This window comes from Cyanistes caeruleus, chromosome 19, assembly GCF_971803275.1.
Source record: "Cyanistes caeruleus chromosome 19, bCyaCae1.hap1.1, whole genome shotgun sequence".
In the NCBI taxonomy this organism is placed as follows: Eukaryota; Metazoa; Chordata; class Aves; order Passeriformes; family Paridae; genus Cyanistes; species Cyanistes caeruleus.
This window is the reverse complement of record NC_141719.1, coordinates 1366463-1385210: the sequence shown is the minus strand read 5'-3', so window position 1 is coordinate 1385210 and position 18748 is coordinate 1366463. Positions and strand designations below refer to the sequence as shown.

Below are 18748 nucleotides of genomic sequence, written 5' to 3'. Positions count from 1 at the left end.
GGGGGATCGTTTTACACCTGCTTTGTGTTCCCCTGAACAGCTGTAAATGACAACACAAACTGCGAACAGCAGGGACTGGAACGCCTTCCACACACATCCCTGCACTGATCCTCGGCAAATTAATTCAAATAGTTGCTGGGGATCTGGGGGAGAAGCTCACTAATTCCGTGAAAGAAGAAAGGAAGCTGTTTGAAGCAGAGCCCAGCTGATTTGGGGGAAGGGAGAGAGGGGAAAGGGGGAAGGATGGATGAGGGGAAGGCGTTGATAACCTGGAGGAAACCTGGATTCCCTGGGCTTTAGGGAAGGAATTGATAACCTGGAGGAAACCTGGATTCCCTGGGCTTTAGGGAAGGAATTGATAACCTGGAGGAAACCTGGATTCCCTGGGCTTTAGAGAAGGAATTGATAACCTGGAGGAAACCTGGATCCCCTGGGCTTTAGAGAAGGAATTGATAACCTGGAGGAAACCTGGATCCCCTGGGCTTTAGGGAAGGGTGAGAGCCCTGCTGAGCCCATGGGGAGCAGGGCCAGGGGCAGAGATCCCCCTCCCCATGCGCTGCTCAGGGTGGGAGCGCTCCCCACGCTGCTCTGGGTTTGGCTGGAGATGTTTGCCACAATTTCCATAAAGATTAAAGACCTCTCCTGCATTTGTTGAACAAGCTCAGAATGTGCCTCTGGGTGCGAGGCGCTGCTGAAAGCAGCACTTTGAATGCATCCATCTCTGGAACATCCTGACTCAAACAGCTTATTAAAAGCCTTCCCCAGACAGATCAGGCTAATCAGAGCACCGGCCTGTGTTGTTTGCTGCATTCCAAGTGGTGATCCTGGCCACGAGCTCGTCTCCACACCTGCAGGTCCTGCTGTCCCCCCAGCACAGGGGAAGAGCAGAAGGTTTTAACAGTGGGAAAAGTCTCCCTGTGGTCAGCCCTTCCCTGGCACCTCTGGAGCTGCATCCAGACCAGTGCATCCCCTTGGAGAGGCACCTGGATCTCCTGAGAATGAAGTGGTAACCCTAGATTTATATTCTAGGCCAGAGTCTTTCCTCCTACAATCAAAGTCGTGTCACTGCCCTCCCAGCCTCCTGCTCCTGGAGGAGGTCAGAGGTACCAGAATTCCAGGCATGGATTTTACCTCCCTGCCTCATGCTGGACTAGGGGACACCTGGGGACCCCTCACTGCTGAAAGCATTTCATGGGGGTGACAGGGACATCCCTGTCCTCAACAGATTTGGCTTCCCACATCAGCCTGAATATCCCTTTTCTCCCAGGCTGGGATTGATACCAGGATGGGGAAGGAAAAAAGGGTCAGTGTGGAAGAGCCAGGAGGCTGAGGATAAAGGAACTCTTCAGACACGTGCTGTGCTGGAGGATCAGAGATCTGTACCAGCTGTGGGGCAGGATTTGAGTCCCCCTGATCCATAAGGATTTAGTAAACCCAGCACTTGGACAGGACAGTGATTTACATCAGCCAAATGTTTCAAAGCCTTCCTTGGAGTCATTTCTGGTTTGTCCTTGCCTTAGAGGACATCCATGAGGTGACCCTGCATGTCTGCCACCCCTCTGTTCCCAGGGCACTCAGGAAACTCCCATGGGATCAGCTCTGTGCATCTCTCTCTGCTTTGCCACATGTTGAGAAAAGCAAACCAACCCTTTGCATTTGAGTTCCAAAAGACCTTCAAATATCCTTTGAAAGATTTCAAGTATTTTGAAAGCCAAAAGGCCTTCCAAAACATTTTCAGACTGGGTGAGCTGAGGGTGCTCAGCCTGGAGAAGAGAAGCTTCAGGGACACCTGATTGTGACCTTCCAGGACCTGAAGGGAGCTGCAGGAAAGGTGGAGAGAGACTCTTTAGAAGGAATGGAGTCACAGGACACAAGGTCTGAGCTGAAAGATTTAGATCAGATATTTAAGGAAAGAATTCCTCCCTGGGAGGGTGAGGAGCTGTGGCTGCCCCTGGATCCCTGGCAGTGCCCAAGGCCAGGCTGGACACTGGGGCTGGAGCAGCTGGGACAGGGGAAGGTGTCTCTGCCATGGCAGGGGTGGGACAGGAGGTTTGTAAGATTCCTCCGAACCCAAACCAGTCTGGAATTCTGTTGGAGCAGCAGCTGGCAGTGGGAGATGGGCTCCTCCCCACCCTGCCCTCAGCAGAAGCTGCCCAGGCTGCTCTGCTGGGACTCTGCAGCCTCAGGCACAGCCCACCTCCATTTGTCACTGTCACCCACAATCATCCTGTGCTCTGACACCGAGCCAGCCTCATGGAGAAATGAAGCCAAGGTTTATTTAGCAAGACTTAGGGGCACACTTCCAATTATAAGTTTGGAAACAAAAGTTCCAAGTCAAACAAACACAAAACTCAACCAGCCGGTGGGCAGCGAGGAAAATCCTTTCTGGCTGCTTAACCTCTCCTCCTCTGAGCTCCTCAGACAAGCCACAGCCACTAGACCTGCTGCTTTCCAAAACACCCTACAGCTGGGGGCTCCTTGAGCCAATTTGCAGCACCAGTGAGCAGAGCCTTGCCTGGATCCTGCTATTCCATATTACTGCCTCTTTTTCCTCCAGCTGTCCCTTTTTCCTTAATTTTTTTAATTTTTTTTCCTTTTCTTCCCCTTCCCCCACAGAAACAAGCATTGGTGATTTTCTACTCCACACCAGGGCTGACCAGCTTTATTCCATTTAAGCTAGGACACAGACTTGTTTCCCAAGTTCTTCCCACCTGCAGGATTTCAGCATCCACTTGTACAGTTCCCTAATCCCAACAATAATCTGAAGTTTAGCTCAGTAACTGAGTACAGACACCACAGAGCACTGCCCTGCTCTGACCATTAAACATTACAAGGAAACATTACAAGCAAACACCACCTGTGAAGCTGCTTTATGAGCTCCTGATCTCTCTAAGTGATCTCTGCCGTGGTCTGTGAGTTGTTGGTGGCCACAGCTGAGCCAGGAACAAACTCTCTGGGGCGAGTTCTCCCTTCCCAGCTCTGGCAGGGACTGCTGAGGGTTCAGTCCAGCTGTGCTGGGAGAACTCTCCTTTTACTGGACTCCTGCTTGTGATGCCTTTTCCCCCTCTCACATCAGCCAAGCAGAGGCTGGGTCCTGTTCACATCCTGCCTTTCCTTTCTGAGCCTCTTTGCCTTGATCTCTTGTCCTCAGCAAGGACCAGCAGCTCCTGACTGGCTGCTGTCACTCTGCAGGGTGGTGCTTTGGTCACGGCTCTGTGCTCTGCTCCTTGCATCCTTCCATGCCTCACTTCTGCCCTAGGAAGCCTTAAAAACCTCCTGGAGTGCTCAGCTCCCCACAGACAATAGGCAGGGATTCTGCAGTCAACAATTCCTCTCCAAACATTCCCATTTATCTCCTCTCAGATTTGCCAGTGAACACAACACCTAAGGCAGACTCCCAGCACCCAGCTGGTCCCTTCAGCTGCGAGCAAAGAGTTCCTTCTGCACCTTCCTTCTGGATCTGTCTGCCCTGGCTGAGCAACGGGAGCCAGTGGGAAGAGACAGAGTGTCTCCAGAAGGTGTTAATGGCATTGAACCCCAGGATTATTGAGGCTGGAAAAGGCATCCAAGATTATTGAGTCCGAGCTGTGCCCAATCCCCACCGTGTCCCCAGCCCAGAGCTCTGAGTGCCACCTCAGGAATTCCATGGACACCTCCAGGGATGGGCACTCCAAACCTCCCTGGGCATTTCCAAGGCCTGAGCTCCCTTTCCATGGGGAAATTCCTGCTGCTGTCCCCCCTGAGCCTCCCCTGGCCCAGCCTGAGGCCGTTCCCTCTCCTCCTGTCCCTGTTCCCTGGCAGCAGAGCCCGACCCCCCCGGCTGTCCCCTCCTGCCAGGGACTTGTGCAGAGCCAGAAGTTCCTCCTGATCCTCCTTTTCTCCAGCCTGAGCCCCTTCCCAGCTCCCTCAGCCCTCAGGACTCATTCTCTGGACCCTTGTCACCCTAGGGGTGATGTCACAGCTGTCCCCTGATGCTGCCAGGCTCCCTCATTCCTCTTGTTTCTATCCTGGGGCAGAAGCACAAGTCCTGTCCAGAGCCAGGTCCAAACCTCAGATATGCAGAAGCACCTCCCTCTTCCACACAATTCACCTCAAGGCTGTTCTCCACACCAAGGTTTTATGTCACAGACCCAAATTTACACACAGAATCACAGGGCTCCCTGGTTTTGGGGTGAAAATGGGAAAGCAAAGGAATCCTCAGTTCTCAGGGAAAGTGCTCTGCTCCCAGGCAGGGGAGGTTCAGAGGACACTGTCCCCTGGGCCTGTGTGCACAGGGTGAGCACACTGCACCAAAACCCTTCTGACAGCCACAAACCAGCCCTGCCTCAGCCAAGGGCCCTTTCCCTCCCAGCTGAGCCCACAGTTGCCACTGGCTTCCTTCAGAACCTTCCCATGTGGCACAGGGCAGGAAATGCCACCAGAACCTCCCACGAGCAGCTCCTGAGTGGAGCAGGGCACATCTTTGTGGAGGAGAATCCCACATCCAGCCCCACAATGATGGAGAATCTGCCACACCCCACTGAAGCAGGACAATTAGCCATCCATGGAGCACTCAATAAATCAGAACAGTGTCTGCAGCCAAGAGAATGCAATCCCTGGGCCACCAGGAAGATCAAGGAAAAAATAATTCAATATTTTTTTAATTTAAAGAAGCTGAAAGCAGCAACAGATGTGTTTTGTAGGCCCTAATTCCCAGGCCATTGCTCTTGGAGATGTGTCTGAGCTGCTGGGATGCCCTCTGGGTCACCCTCTGCACTGTCCCAGTGCATCCCTGCAGTTCACCTGCCTGAACGGGGCAGCCCCAACCCTTTGGAATTCTGTATCCTCAGCTGCCATGTGCAGGGAGCTGGGAATGCCTTCCAGCAGATGTGTTTTGTAGGAAACACACAGCTCAACACCAGCTCTGGCTCCAACCTGCACTCCTGCCTCAGCAGTTGTGAATTTTTAAAGTGCCTGGAGAGAAGAGCTCAGCAGAAAGCTGAAAGAATCATCAGCACCCATCCCTGCACTCCCCTGGCTGCCTTCTAAAGCCATTTGCCATCCTGATTTTAGCTTTACAAAGGCTGCTCTTGCCCGGGGTGAGGTTTCTGGCACGGCCCAGAGGGGACAGAGAGAGCAGCACTTACCTGGGTTGCTCTTGGAGGTGCGCACCGGGGTGTAATGGTTTTTGGAAGAGGTTCTGACTGGGGTGTTTTCTTTGGGGGAGGTATCTATGGCCGAGATAGTCTCTCTTTCACAGTGTCCGATTGGGATTGGTCCCTGCTGCCTTAGGATGTCGGCCAGAGCCCTGGGGAGACAGAAAAACAAAAGGGGGGGAAAAAAATGTATTTTCACACAGCTAAAATTCAGTATTTGTACTTGCACAGTCCGTGAATCCAGGAGCAGCTGGGTTTCTACAGTAAACAGAAAAAAAACCAAACAACAAAGATAGCAATAATAATAAAATTCCAAAATATGGCTTAAAAGCTCTGTTTCTTTCAGTGTATCTGTTGCAAATATTTCACACTTGCCTGGCTATTGTTTGGTATCTCATCTGGTCTCTGTAATTCACTTCAGCCCAGGGTTATGGTGCCTCTCCATCATTTCCTGCTCCTGGCACAAAAAGCTCTGCTGGCCCCAGCCCTGGCACCTCCTAAAGGTGACACCAAAACTGCCCTGCCCAAGCCAAACTCCCTCCAAACTGGCTCAGATCAGGACTGTGATCCCCACATCCTGAAATCCCTGGTTTTTCTGCACCAGCAGTGCTGGGAGTGGTTTTTAAAGGAGAACTATGAGCCAGAAGAATGGATTAACCAACTTCCAGGGGTTAATGTCAGCACAGCTCTGAGCCTCTCTTGAGCTCTGTGCTCATCAGGGATTGCTTTAAGGGCTGAATTCTCCCTGATATTCCCAGGAAAAAGCAATGCCACCCAGCTCAGCTGCAGCCAATGTTTCCCCCTTGGATACTCCATGATTTTTTCCTCTCTGTGGATACCATGGACACAGTGAAATAATTATTGTGTGAAGTGCTCTGATTTTCCTAGGGTGGCCCCAAGTTTGCTCCTGAGCCTTAGGAAAAGCAGGGATGGGGTGGCTCGTGTGGGCTGTAAGGGACAGTGGCACATGAAAGCTGATGGAGTTTGAGCAGCTCCTTTCTCCTGGCACGGGGAACATGTCTGGAGTCACCTCAGATCCCAGGGGAGGCGTCAGGAGATGTCCCCTCACTGCGCATTAACGAGGGGGATGCTGGTGTTGCTCATATCCACTTGGCATCCCTTAAATGCCACATTTCTGGGCTTTCACATGAGAAATAGTTTGGGACCTGGGTCAGATCCATTTTCCAAATCATTTCCTCTCCAGACTCCTGTCCCTGTACATAATGGATTGCAATACTAATGTGCTCCACAGAAGGAACTCTTGGAGGATCTCAGAGGCTCCCAAGGAGGATCACATTAGTTCAGCACCAGCCTGTACAGAATGAGGATATTTTTACCCTTTTTTTGATTATTTATTGGTTGCAGAGAGAGCAGACCTGGAGGCTGTACCCAGCCATGGGATATCTGGGTGTGCACACAGACTGATCCTGAAGGAATTGCTGTTTGCAAGGACAGGAGAGCACAGACTGCGCTGAGCCAGGCCCAGAGGGAGGTGAAGGTGGCCATGAGAGATGGGTGCTGAGCCTTGTGCCAGGCCAGGACTCCTTTGGTTTGCTCCTGGGGAAAGCAGGAACCGGTGTTGGGTGAGGAACTGGTATTGAGGAACTGGTTTTTTGTGAGGAACTGGTTTTTGATGAAGTGGTGTTTGCTGTTGCCCCAAAGCTGCTGGATTCCTTCCCTCAGGCTGGCACAGAGCTGTGGGTGCCCCCACCATGCCCAGCCATGTGTCCATAACTGGTCCCCACACTACAGGACACTTCTGACACTTTGGCTCCTTGCCCAAGGTCACGGAGAATAGGAGTGGCAGAACAGCTTGAGGTGGGTCCTGAGGCTCCTGCCCCTTGTGACAGCACAGGAGGAGAGGATTCATTCACCCCAGTAACCCTGGAGGCTTTTCCAGGCCAGAACCTGCCCCCTGCACCCAGCCCTGCTGCCTGGGGAGGATGGGGAGCCCAGTGAGCTCTGCCTGTTGGGCACCACCCAGCACATCCAGCTGGAGACATCTCTTTTTCACAGGCTGGCAGACCTGAGCCCTTGGTGGGCATCTCCAAGGTGTACCAGGAATCAGAGGAGCATTTCATGGCATCTGCAGGGCAGAAGCTCTGAGAGCCACGTTCCTACTGCACACATTTGCATCAGCACTGTTGTTTACTGGCCCACAGTGGCTTGGGCTCGCTCTGAACACTCGTCCCAGACACTGCGAGTGTCGAGAGTGCAATCACCCAGAGAACACTAAAGCAGGGTGGATAACTCCATTCATCCCAGATGTTTTCATGGAGGCAGCCAGGGAGGGGCTTGGAGAGGGCAGGGTGGGATGGGGCACACACGGGAGCTGGAGGAACTGGGGGTGTGGAAATGGGACAGAACAAACCGGTTCTGCCCCAAACTGAACGTGTTTAGCCTGACCAGAAGAGGCTAAAAGAGACCCTCCTGTGGCAAAGGGGACAAACAGCTTGTGGTTTGACAGGAAAAATCACAGTGGGACAGAAAAACACTGGGATCCACAGGGGCTGAGGGGTCTCCACCCTTGGAGATTGAATTCAGCTTGAAAAAGCCATGAACAGTTCCCTCTACTGAAGTTTGCTTGTTTAAGCAGCAGGAGGGACCTCCACAGCTCCCTCCCAACCTGATTTCTGCTCTGATGGAGTCTAAGACCACCTTTCACTGCAGGTCAGGCTGCTTCTCCCCATCCTGCTGCCCTTCCTCCTGGGATTGTTACTCCCTGAGAGGGGCTGTGAGAACACCTTCCCTCCTGCACGGAGAGTTTACATCTCCTCACTATAAACAACCGAGGTAATTCAAGTGAATATTCCCTGGAACAACCAAAGCTGGTGAGGAGAGTCTGAGTCCTCACAGACATTCCCTACCTGAGAGCTGAACCTGCTGCCCTCCACGAGCACAAAACCAGGACAATATTTCATTCTTTGATCCTTGCCACAAACAACTCCACAGCTGAGAGCTGCACCTGGCAGAACAGTTTAAATCCTTTTTTGGTTTTCATCCTGAAGAGATGGTAGCAAGAGCCTCTCTCTGGGCTGGTTGCTGGTCACAGCCTAACAAGGAAATGATTTTGGGTGCCAGACACCTGTAAGGGAGGAGACCTTTACTCCCAGACATAGTGAAGGAATCCCAGAAAAGTGATGCCTGCCCTGTCAGACCGTGCATGAGATAAATTGGACAGAAGTGTCCAAAGCAGCCCTGCCTGGTTTGAGTGTGTGCCTAAAGCCATGTGAGCTCAGCAGTGCTGGAGGTGTCACCTTCTCATCCCCTAAATTCCCCAGTCTGAGTGTCCTGAGTGCTCATTCCTCACCCTTCTCGTGTCTCACAGAGAGAAAAAAAGACTGCTCAGAAGCAGCAGAACAAAACATTATAGGTGGAGGAGAAAGCCCAGCTTGGATGGAGCTGGTTCGTTCCGTGCCAATTCAATCACGGTGCTGTGTGGGATCCAGCTGATTTCCATAAAGCCCTGAGGTGGTGGAAGGTCAGTCCCACTTGAAAGAGGAGGGATTTGGTTGGTGACAGTCCCTTGGGTCCAGCTGGCTCACTGCCCACTGCAAAGCTCCGGGAGAACAGACTCACTGGAATATTTGGGTCCTGTGTGTGCAGCCATTTGGGTACAACGAGTCCCACTGATGTCAGCAGCATCCTAATCACCTGCACAAGGATATGAGACACTCCAGAAACCTTCCTGTGACGACACATCTCTTATCTGAGGAACACAAACCTCCCTGGCTGGAGCGTGTCACCGTCCCTGCCGGAGATAAGGATTTGTGACACTTTTCCCTGGCGTCATCTCCGTGCCAGCGCTGAGGTTTCGCTCCAGAGCAGCCACAGGGCCAGCCAGGGCACTGCTCCAGGGAGCTGGACTGGCCTCTGGGAGGGAAACCATTCAAAAATGAATGTGTCCCGTGGCTGGGCAGCCCAGGCCAGGCTCCCAGGGATGGCTCCTGTGGCACTCTGGACAAATTGAGGACTTTGGGAAGAAAGCCAGTGGGATGAACACCGGGGCTGCAAGGCAAGGAAGGAGCTGTGGCTGTTTTCAGAAGGAAAAATCAAGAGGATTTGGTGTAAATCCAAAGGAATCGAGGGGGTGGATGGAAACAGTGGGGCAGCAAGGCTGGGCATCAGCCTGGAAGGAGAAATAACAGACTTTGATCCCAAAATGTGGCTTTGGAGTCAGGGAGAAGGTGAAGCTGCAGGGCTGGGAGGGACCAGCTCACTGCAGCTCACCCTGCCCCTCGAACCCAGCCCCAGACCTGAATCTGCTCCCTGAATTTCCCATGAGGGAACAGTAGCTGGAGCACTGCTGTCCCCCGTCCCCAGCCTTTCTGGGAAAGTATTGTCCCATTTTCCCCATATCCACACATTCCCAACACCAATTACTTATCTGAGTGTGGACACAGGTGTCCCTGCTGCTGAAAACAAACGGGAGCTTTGGTGACAGCTCCACCAGGCTGGCCTGAGGGAAGTGAGATTGGAGTGAGGGGGCTGTGGATGCTGGATGGGAGAGGAAGAGCTCCCTGTTTCCAGCAGTGCAGGGGCTACACGCTCAAAACTCCACTGATTTGCCTTCTGAAAATCCCCTCTCATGCAGACCCTAAAAAGGGGGTGATAGGAAACAGAATTTCCTGTTCCAAGCACCTGTGAACTTGGGGAAGAATGGAAGGAGAATGACCAAATGGGTCTGGCAGAGCAGAGTGAAAGGAGCAGTGCCTGGCTGAGCTGGAGCTGCTAAAAGCAGAGCGGGGATGGAGCTGGTGGCAGAACTCCAATCACTCCAGCACAGCCAGGATTTCACTACAAGTTCTTCCAAAAAAGCCAGGTTAAGGACTCCCCTATGCTCTGTTACTAACTGGGGAAGAAAGAGGCAGTTATTCCGGGAGATGGATTTATCCAGCCTGGAGCCAGCTCACCTGGAAGGGACAGCTCTCTCCGAGGGACAGCATTTCGGTCACCAGCCACTCTCACAGAGGGCGGCTGTGCATTATTCATGGCTTGGCTCCTGTCCCCACCCCTGCTGTGTGCCTTGGGAAGCTCCAAACGCTTCCAAACTGCAGCTGGACAGCCCTGGGGAGCTCCCTCATTCCAGGTGCTGCCAGCCAGGTCCTGTGTGCCCAGGGCTGGACAGTCCTGGGAGGTTCCCTCATTCCAGGGAGGTTCCCACATTCCAGGTAACCCTGGCACCCCCTGGGCTGTGTCCCACAGCCTCTGGCAGGGCAGAGGTGGCCTCAGCCATCCCCCCCTGCTCCTGCTGGGCATCACCCTGACCATGGCCAGGCCTTATCTCCACAGGTCACACTGCAAGCTGATCCATCAGGGAATTGCTGCTCTCCCTCGAGAGGCTCTGCTTTGTTTGTGGATGTGCAGGGGCTCAGCAGAGCCAGAGCTGCAGCAGTCCCAGGCCAGCTGAAGAGAGAACTGGGCTCTGCACTGCCAGGAGCAGCAGCAGCCCGTCCCTCGGAGCAGGAACACCAGGAATGGGTTTTCACATGCCTGAACAGGAGTGTGGTGGATGCCTGGCAGAGCTCAAAGAGCTCTCAGGGACGCACTGGGTGGGACTGTTGGGGTGTCTGTGCAGGGCCAGGGGTTGGACTGGACGATCCATGTCAGTCCCTTCCACCCTGGGATATTCCATGAGTCTGGGAGTCCGTGTGTGTGTGTGAATTCACCCATGGAGTTAAGAAGGGAAAATACTAAACACTGGGATACCTTTCCACAAGTGAAGCATTTGCACCCAGCCCAAGTGAATATTCATTCTCAAAAATGCACATTGCAAGGAAAAATCAGATGTCTCCTGAGAAATCTTAATGTCAAATACAACTTGGGGAGCTCCTGGAATTCCATCCGGCTCTAAAGACAACCACTTCACACACCTCACACCAATGTCCAAACTGAATAATCTCTTGCTATTGCTGGGATGTGACCAAGGAATTTCCAGCAGTGACAGAGCTGAAAATGGGTGAGCCCAGTTCTTCTGAACACAGCCGGTCCAAAGAGAACAAAACTGTTACGTAAAGATTTGGTAATTAAAAGCTTAAATCGAACCTTTCCAAGGGATGTTTTCTGCAGAGAGATGTCACCCTGAGCAGAAAGTGTCCTCAGCAAGGGCAGGACCTGCACCTGAGCCATGGTGGGGCTGCTGGGGACAGTGAATGGCACGAGAGGATCGGTGCCCCCAGGTGCCACCGAGGCTCGGGCTGGCTGCAGGAGGAGCAGCTCCTGTGACCCCCCTGCCCCAGTTCCCACCCTCTCCCAGCCACCTGCAGCCCCTTCTCTTCCCAGAAAAAATGGGAGACTCCCTGGGAAGAGAAGAAAGACATCAGGGGTGCAGGGCAGAGCGGGAAGCTGTGCAGGGCAGAACAGAGCACTGCTCCTGAGCACAGAAAGGAGAGGAAACAAAACCAGCAGGTCCTGCTGGGTATGAGAGGCTGTAGAACAATGGCCCAGCTCTTTATCCTGCTCCTGCCTGTGCTGGGCATCCTCAGGCACAAACACAGCGGCAGAACACGGCGCTCACGCGGCTTTGGGAGCGCACGTGGGGAAGGACCAGGCACAAAGGGTCTGGTTTTACACCAAATCCTCTGCTCAGGATTTGGGGTAAAAAGCTCCAGTTAAGGGGCTTTGAACTCACTGAAGAAAGCTGCACTCTGAAGAGCCCTCACAACAAAGGAGGCTGTGGTGAGAGCCAGAGCACAGCATGGCATTTCTTGTGGAAAAATTCCGTGTTTATCCACCTGAGGAAGGAGATATCTGAGCCCTCCAAGCAATGCAGTGCACCCAGATCTGAGGAAACACAGCCAGCCCGTGTGAGTGGGGGCAAAGGCAAGCAACAAACGCCCTGATCTCATTTCCCGAGAAAGTTCAGATCTTATGCGAAACAGAAATGTTAAAAGACATCTGATCTCCAAAGGCAGAGATCAACTGCTACTACTTAAGGATGTAAGAGATTACAAAACTAAAAGAAATAGAAGTTCAGAGCTACACTGGATTCCCTCGACACCTTGTGATGGAGTTGGACTAATAGAAAAACTTAATTAGCAAGCAGGAAAATATCAAATAAATGGGAATTAGAGACACGGAGATGATTTGGTGGAGGCAGCGCAGTTTCTGAGCCTGGCCTCTCGTAATGGGAGAAGTTCAAAGGGAAAGGAGAAGCCCAGAAGCATCCAGAGGAAGGCAGTGGCCAGGCAGCCTCTGTGCTCCTACGGAGTCAATCTCTTCATAAAATAGACTCAGAGAGGAAAACAAGGCAAAAAAACCCCCAATTATCAAACTGCAAACCACGACCAGAGCTCCAGACTGGAGCTTTCCCAGTGCGGGGAAGTGAAACAAAAGGAAGAATGTTTTGCACAGGTACATGCACACAGATACACACCTGGCCTGAATTTGGGATCTGGACAATTCACTGTGCAAACAGGACAAGATCCAGGTGTTCTCCCTGCTTAGGAGTTACCCCAAATCCAGCCAGGTGCAGGGTTGGTTTGAAACACAGCTAGTTCTGAGTAACTTCTCTGAGGTCACAAGTGGAAGATGTCCCTGCCCATGGCAGGAGGTGGAATGAGATGATCTTTAAGGTTCCTCCCAGCCCCATCCATACTGTGATTTCTGTGATTTTATGGCTGCACCTGTCTTGGTTTTTCTTAGTTCAGTCTGACCTGTGGTCCTTTATTCTGTGCCTGTGAGAGGGACAGGGCACTTCAGAGGAGAGACTCAGAAACCACCAGGATTAAACAACTCAAAGCGGGGCAAAGAGCAGCTGAAAGGCACCCGAGTGAGTCCGAGCAGAGTGAAAAAAGGCAGAGCATAAAAAACACATCAGTGCAAAGAGACTGAAAGCAGGAACAGCATCCAAGAAAGAAAACCTTCTGTAGAGTCCCTGTGGCCAGGTGTGTTCACAGCACTCCCTCCCTGCCCTGGGGAAGGATGGAGTCTGATTGTTTGGCTCCAGCAGCCCTCGGCAGCAGAGAGCAGAGCTGGAGGAGCTGCCTGTGATCCCCGTCTCAAACAGCGGGGCTGAGAAAGGCGCTCCTCAGAACCTGAAAGCAGCTCCCTCCAGCAACCCCTCAGCAAGCACAGGGCCCCGGAGCTGCGGGGAGCTGCAGCCTGCAGGAACACAAACCCTGCTGCGCTTCAAGGTAGGCTCACACAGAGCAGATCCTTGGATCTGTGGGCAAACAGATCCATTGTCGGTGATTCCTGCTGGAATTCAGAGCCACGGAGCAGAAACGACCAGGAATGGATGGATTTAGCTGTGGTCTCTACCTGGGGAAAGGATGTTTGTTTATAAAGGCTGTCAGTTATCACTCACAGAGCAGGAGATGCAGAGAGCCTATCGAGAATGGCAGCACAGATATCTTCCCTCTTTGCAGCAGCACAGATGCTGTGGGAGGAGGGTGAAGTGAAGCACAGCACAGAGCCTGTTTCCCTTCTCCCTTTGCCACCCCTCAGACACACTCCATGCAGGGACAGACAAGGCCTTTTAGCAGCACTCAGAGCTGGTTTGCTGGGAAAAATCCCTGTGCTGCTTCCCAGGAGAGCAGCTGGGCTCCCACCAGTGCCCCAGGGCCAGCACTGCCACTGTGTCCCAGTGGCTTCAGCTGGCCAGTGGGATGCACTTGGGGTATTTCAGTCCTGAGCTGCTGACTATCCAGGCTCCAATCTGTGCACTCCCAGCTCGGCAGACAGTGCTGCTGAGGCTAAGCAGGGGTCGTGGAGCAGTGCTACATCTGTGAATTATTTTTGTTCTCTAGTGTGGGGATGCAGGGTCATGGCCACGGAATGAGAACATTCTGTGTCACCCCTTTTTTTCTTGCTGCAGAAAAACTCACTCAGCTTTGGAAAGAACCAGCTGATATTCCCTGCTCAAAGATTCCCTAACTCATCCCCATACTGAAAGTAAAGCAAACACTTCTTAAATTTCACTTAAGAAATGCTGGAGAAAAGAAAACAACCCTGGCAACGAGACCAAAACAAACTGTCCTCACCAACGCGTGAGAGAGCATCAGCACACACAATATGGGGTGTCATTTTCAGAAACCAGCCCCAGCTCCTACCTGGAGCCCAGGTAACCCCTAAAGCAAGAGGCAGCTCTATATGGCCAGGCTGAAAAATCCTATAATTACAAAAATAAAAAGAAAAAAAGAAAAAAGAAAATCAGTCCCACTGAAAGCATTACAAGCATTTCTGTAAAATGGGAATATTTCAGCTCCTGGTTTTCAAAGCACTTCCACTTAACTGCTGCTAGAAACGACTGTCTCAGCGACTGCCACTGCTGAGCCCAGAATCACAGCAGTGCCTGTGCTTTAAAGGGATGTGGCAGAGCCTGGAAACAGGAGCAAATTCCAGCTCGGAGCTGCACACACAGCTCTGTGTGCACGGCCAGCCCTCCCTTCCCCGGCAGAGTGACAGCTCTCCCATGAATTTGTAAACCCTCCTATCATCCAAAGACATTAAATGAGCCCTGCCTCCCTCAAAATGTTCTTTCTAAGTGAGTTCATAAGGATTTTCTGTAAAAGCTGGCTGAGAAATGAGCAGAGGGATAATATCCACACACGGCACTGCTCTGTGAGCGTTTATGAGGAAGTAAAATTTACAGTGCAATCCTGCTCGCGGTGAAGTGCAGGGAAGTCCTGGTTGATCTTCCCTGCCCGTGGGACACCAGCCCAAGAGGCTTTTTCCAGCCCCCTGTACCAAGTTCTGCTCATCTGCTGCTCTCCTCTCGCAGAGGACACACACTGAGGGTTAATGCACTGGCCACCACCACAGAGAATTGCTCTGGATGTTACACCTCGCTCCAGCTGACACAACCTCAGACAGACAGAAATATCCAACCCCATCCTGTTTTCCTCCTCCCCTGTTTTACCCCTCAGCAGCTGCCAGAGACAAAGCCAGACCATCCCTCTCCTGGTGTTCACATTCTGCTAGAGCACCGGGAGCGCTGAGCCCGATGCAGGAGATGCACTTCACAATATTTAAACCCTTGTCTGATGTTGATCAAGTTCAGGTAACACAGCTCTGAAAGGTATAATCTTTTACCAGCTACCATATTATAGAAGTCAATCAACTCCTTAAAACGCTCTGGAAGTCAAGCTTCCCGAGCACTCAATCTGCCATTCATACTTCTACACACAGGTGAATCATTTCACCAGAACTTATCTAAATAAAGCAAAGCAAGCATCAAAGAAATGAAAACATCAGGAAGAATCCAGACAAGTCTGGCAACACTGGCTCTGATTTCCAAGGGTGAAGGATCCAACCCTGCAGCAGGCTGGAGCTGGAGCAGAAGTAACATATGGACATCCAACCCAGATTTCCAAATTTAGTGTGAAGATAAGGCCCAGGCAAAGTTGCCTTGAAGCCAGAAGAGCTGGGCAGCTGGGGAACCATCCCTTAGTTAACAAAAGACTTAAAAGAGCTGATTTTCTGGCTAAGCCACTTGCAGGACCCTCACCTGTACACAGTTGTGTGCAGTTTTTAACACCGTGAAGTTATACCCTTGCAGGGACCAGGGGCAGGTGGGATTTGGAATGGAATATGTGGGCCAGATCCTCAGCAAATGTAAACTAGCCTCACTGCAGGGAGAAGTCTAAATAAAACACATCTTCCCAAATAAATAAAAACTGCGTCACTCGTCTCTTTTTCCCTTGTAAAAATGTAATATTCCTACCCCCAGTCTCTGTTGATTGCAGCTGAAGTTCAGCCTTAAAAATATGGTCAATGATTTCAAGAGTTTTGATTAAAAAATCCTCATTAAAATAATTTTTAGGAGGTATTATCTGCTAGAGCTAAGGTCTTTCCCCCTGATTCTCACCACTGTTCTTCTAAAGGAGCCTCTCACCAATTTTTATGTTCAGACACAGGCAGCTCTCGGATTCACGGCACGCAAGCAGCACTCATCGTTTGGAGGGACTTTTTCATCATAAAATAAATATGAACTGAGAGAGAACACTCATTTGTCCAAAAGGAGGATTGCTAGAGACGCTCGAGCTTTTGCTTTGAAGCAGGATTTTCTGTGCCACGTTCCCTGTCATGAGCGCTGTGGAACACCGCTGCCGAGGGGACACCGAGCCGCCTCTCCAGGCGAGGACAGACTTGCCGGGATTTGGAGAGGGAGCCGAATGAAACAGGGAATGTGCGGAGCTCTGCCTGCCACCAGCGCGTCCCCACACAGCCCCGGGCAGCACCCGGGGCTCCAGAGCCATCCTCTCCACACTTCCCAAACTTCTCCCTGGCCGGGCAGGGCAGGACCCGCAGGGTCCGAGCGGCTCTGCTGCCCCTGGGGCGTGCAGGGGGAGCATTGGGGAGGGGGAGATGGGGGAGTCTGGGGGCTGCTGAGGATCCCAGGGGCAGGATGGGAGGGCAGGGGACAGGAGGGATGTAGGGGGGTCCCGGGGGCAGGAGGGGAGTGCAGGGGATAGGAGAGCAAGCCGGGATGCTGGGGGAGACTCCGGGGGACAGGAGGGGCTGTCGGGTGCCGGAGAACAGGAGGGGGCTCCGAGGGGTAAAAGGGGGTGTCAGGGTGTAGAGGGGGGCTCTGGGGGGGCAGGAGAGGGGTGCCGGGATGCCGAGGGGCAAGGACGACGTTCTGGGATGTAGAAGAGGGTGCCGGGGGCAGGAGGGGGTGCAAGAGGACAGGATGGGGTGCCGGGGGACAGAAGGGGGGTGACGGGGGTCAGGAGGGGGTGCAAGAGGGCAGGAGGGGGTGCCGGGGGCAGGAGGGGGTGCAGGAGGACAGAAGGGGGTGCAGAGGGACAGAGGGGGGTGCCGGGGCACAGAAGGGGGGTGCCGGGTTGCAGACGGGGAGCCGGGGTGCAGGGGCGGCTACGCTTGGAACTCCGGGACAGACTCTTGGCAGAGAGGGCAGCGCGGAGCTGTCCGGGAATTGTCCGGAGCTGTCCGGGAATTACCCGGGAGCTGTCCCGGAGCTGTCCGGGAATTACCCGGGAGCTGTCCGGGAATTGTCCGGGAATTACCCGGGAGCGGTCCCGGAGCTGCCCGGGAATTATCCGGGAGCTGTCCCGGAGCTGTCCGGGAATTATCCGGGAGCTGTCCCGGAGCTGTCCGGGAATTACCCGGGAGCTGTCCGGGAATTATCCGGGAGCTGTCCGGGAATTATCCGGGAGCTGTCCGGGAATTATCCGGGAGCTGTCCGGGAATTGTCCGGGAATTATCCGGGAGCTGTCCCGGAGCTGTCCGCTGAGCCGGTGCTGAAGGCACCGGGAAGGGACCACAAAGGCGGCCGCGGGAGAAGAAGCACGGGGCAGCAGGACAGGCCCCGGGGTGGGCAGTGGGATGGCCAGAGGGGTGAGGGTGCCCCTGGTCGGACCGTGGGAAGGAAGAACCCCTGGGCAGAGGCTGGAAAGGGAAAATCCTTCGGTGGATGGTGCAAAGAGGGAAGCCTCGGAGAGCCTTCGCAAAAGGGGAAACCCTTGGATAAATGACTCAAGGGGGGACCCCGCGAAGCGGCAGCACAGAGGGAAATGGATTGGACAGCTGGCACAGAACGAGAGCCGTCAGAGAGCCATGGCACTGGGGAAACCCTGGGGAGAGTGGAGCAGGGGAAACTCAGGGTGAGCCAGAACAAACCGAGAGACCCAAGTGGGTTCACAGGGACACTCCTCGGGCAGAGGGGGAAGCAGGAGAACCTCGGATAGTGGTGTAAAAACTGAGCCCTTGGACAACAAGCACGAAGGTTGAATCCTCGGAGGAGCCACGCAACGGGAAACTCTCGGGCAGGCTGCACAGCTGGGAAACCCTCGGCTGGGCAGCGGAACGGCGAAACCCTCGAGCGGACTTTGCCAAGGGGGAGCGCTCGGCCAGGGGTGTCCCGGGGGAGAAGGGGCGCTGGGAGCAGGGGAAGGAGCGCACCTGTGAATGTTCATCTCCCGGGGCGGGCGCCGCGCCTTGTCGTAGGCCACCTTGGCAAAGACGCCGGCGATGAGCACGAAGGCGATGGCCCCGCACGAGATGTAGACGGTGGCGTTGGTGCTGTCCTTGTCCGGGTCGTACTTGTTGGCGTCCCCGTCGCCTCCGTCGCCGCCGTCGGCGGGCAGGGCGCCGCTGGCCGTGGTGGGGTGGGCCCACTCGGGGCTCTTGTAGTTGCGGCACAGGCTCTGGTTGAGCTTCTCGGCTCGCTTGTTGCAGCAGAAGCGGTAGAAGCAGGTGCCGCAGCAGTAGCGGAAGCCCGTGAGGCTGTTGTTGCACTCGAACTCCTTGTCCCACTGCCCGCTCACGTCGTAGTACCCCCAGCACGTTTCGTGCGCCGGGGCCGAGCTCCCGCCGCCGCCCCCGCCCCCGGGGGCTGCCTTGCCGCCCCCCGCGCCCTTGCCGCGCCCGGGCAGCGCCGTGGGGGCGGCCCCCGGGCCCGCCAGCGTCTGGTTCAGGAGCTCCTTGCCCGGCTTGGGGGTCCGCCGCGGCGCCGCCGCCCCCTGGGTCCGGTTGCCCTTGGCGCGGGGGGGCCCGGCCGCCTGCGCGGGCAGCAGCAGCAGCAGGGCCAGGAGCTGCAGGGAGAGCAGGAGCAGCGGCAGCAGCAGGTGCCGCGGCCCCATGGCGAGGGGCGAGGCGGGGGGCGCGGCGCGGGGGGCGCGGCGGGCGGGGTGGGGGCTCAGCGGCCG

At 54.1% G+C, this 18748-nt stretch overlaps 1 protein-coding gene across 3 annotated transcripts in view; it reads right to left on the bottom strand.

Moving 5' to 3' along the window:
• SHISA6 (shisa family member 6) overlaps nt 1-18748 on the bottom strand; it is a 176938-nt gene extending 158190 nt beyond the window's left edge. The window contains exons 1-2 of one of the 3 annotated variants that reach the window (XM_086857113.1): nt 18003-18748; nt 5127-5287 (exon numbers count right to left, since the gene is read on the bottom strand). In XM_086857113.1, the coding sequence (XP_086713239.1) occupies nt 5127-5287; nt 18003-18682 (841 nt within the window). In that variant the 5' untranslated portion in view covers nt 18683-18748. The remainder of the gene's footprint in view (nt 1-5126; nt 5288-18002) is intronic. The other 2 variants (XM_086857110.1, XM_086857112.1) reach the window with 2 other exon arrangements.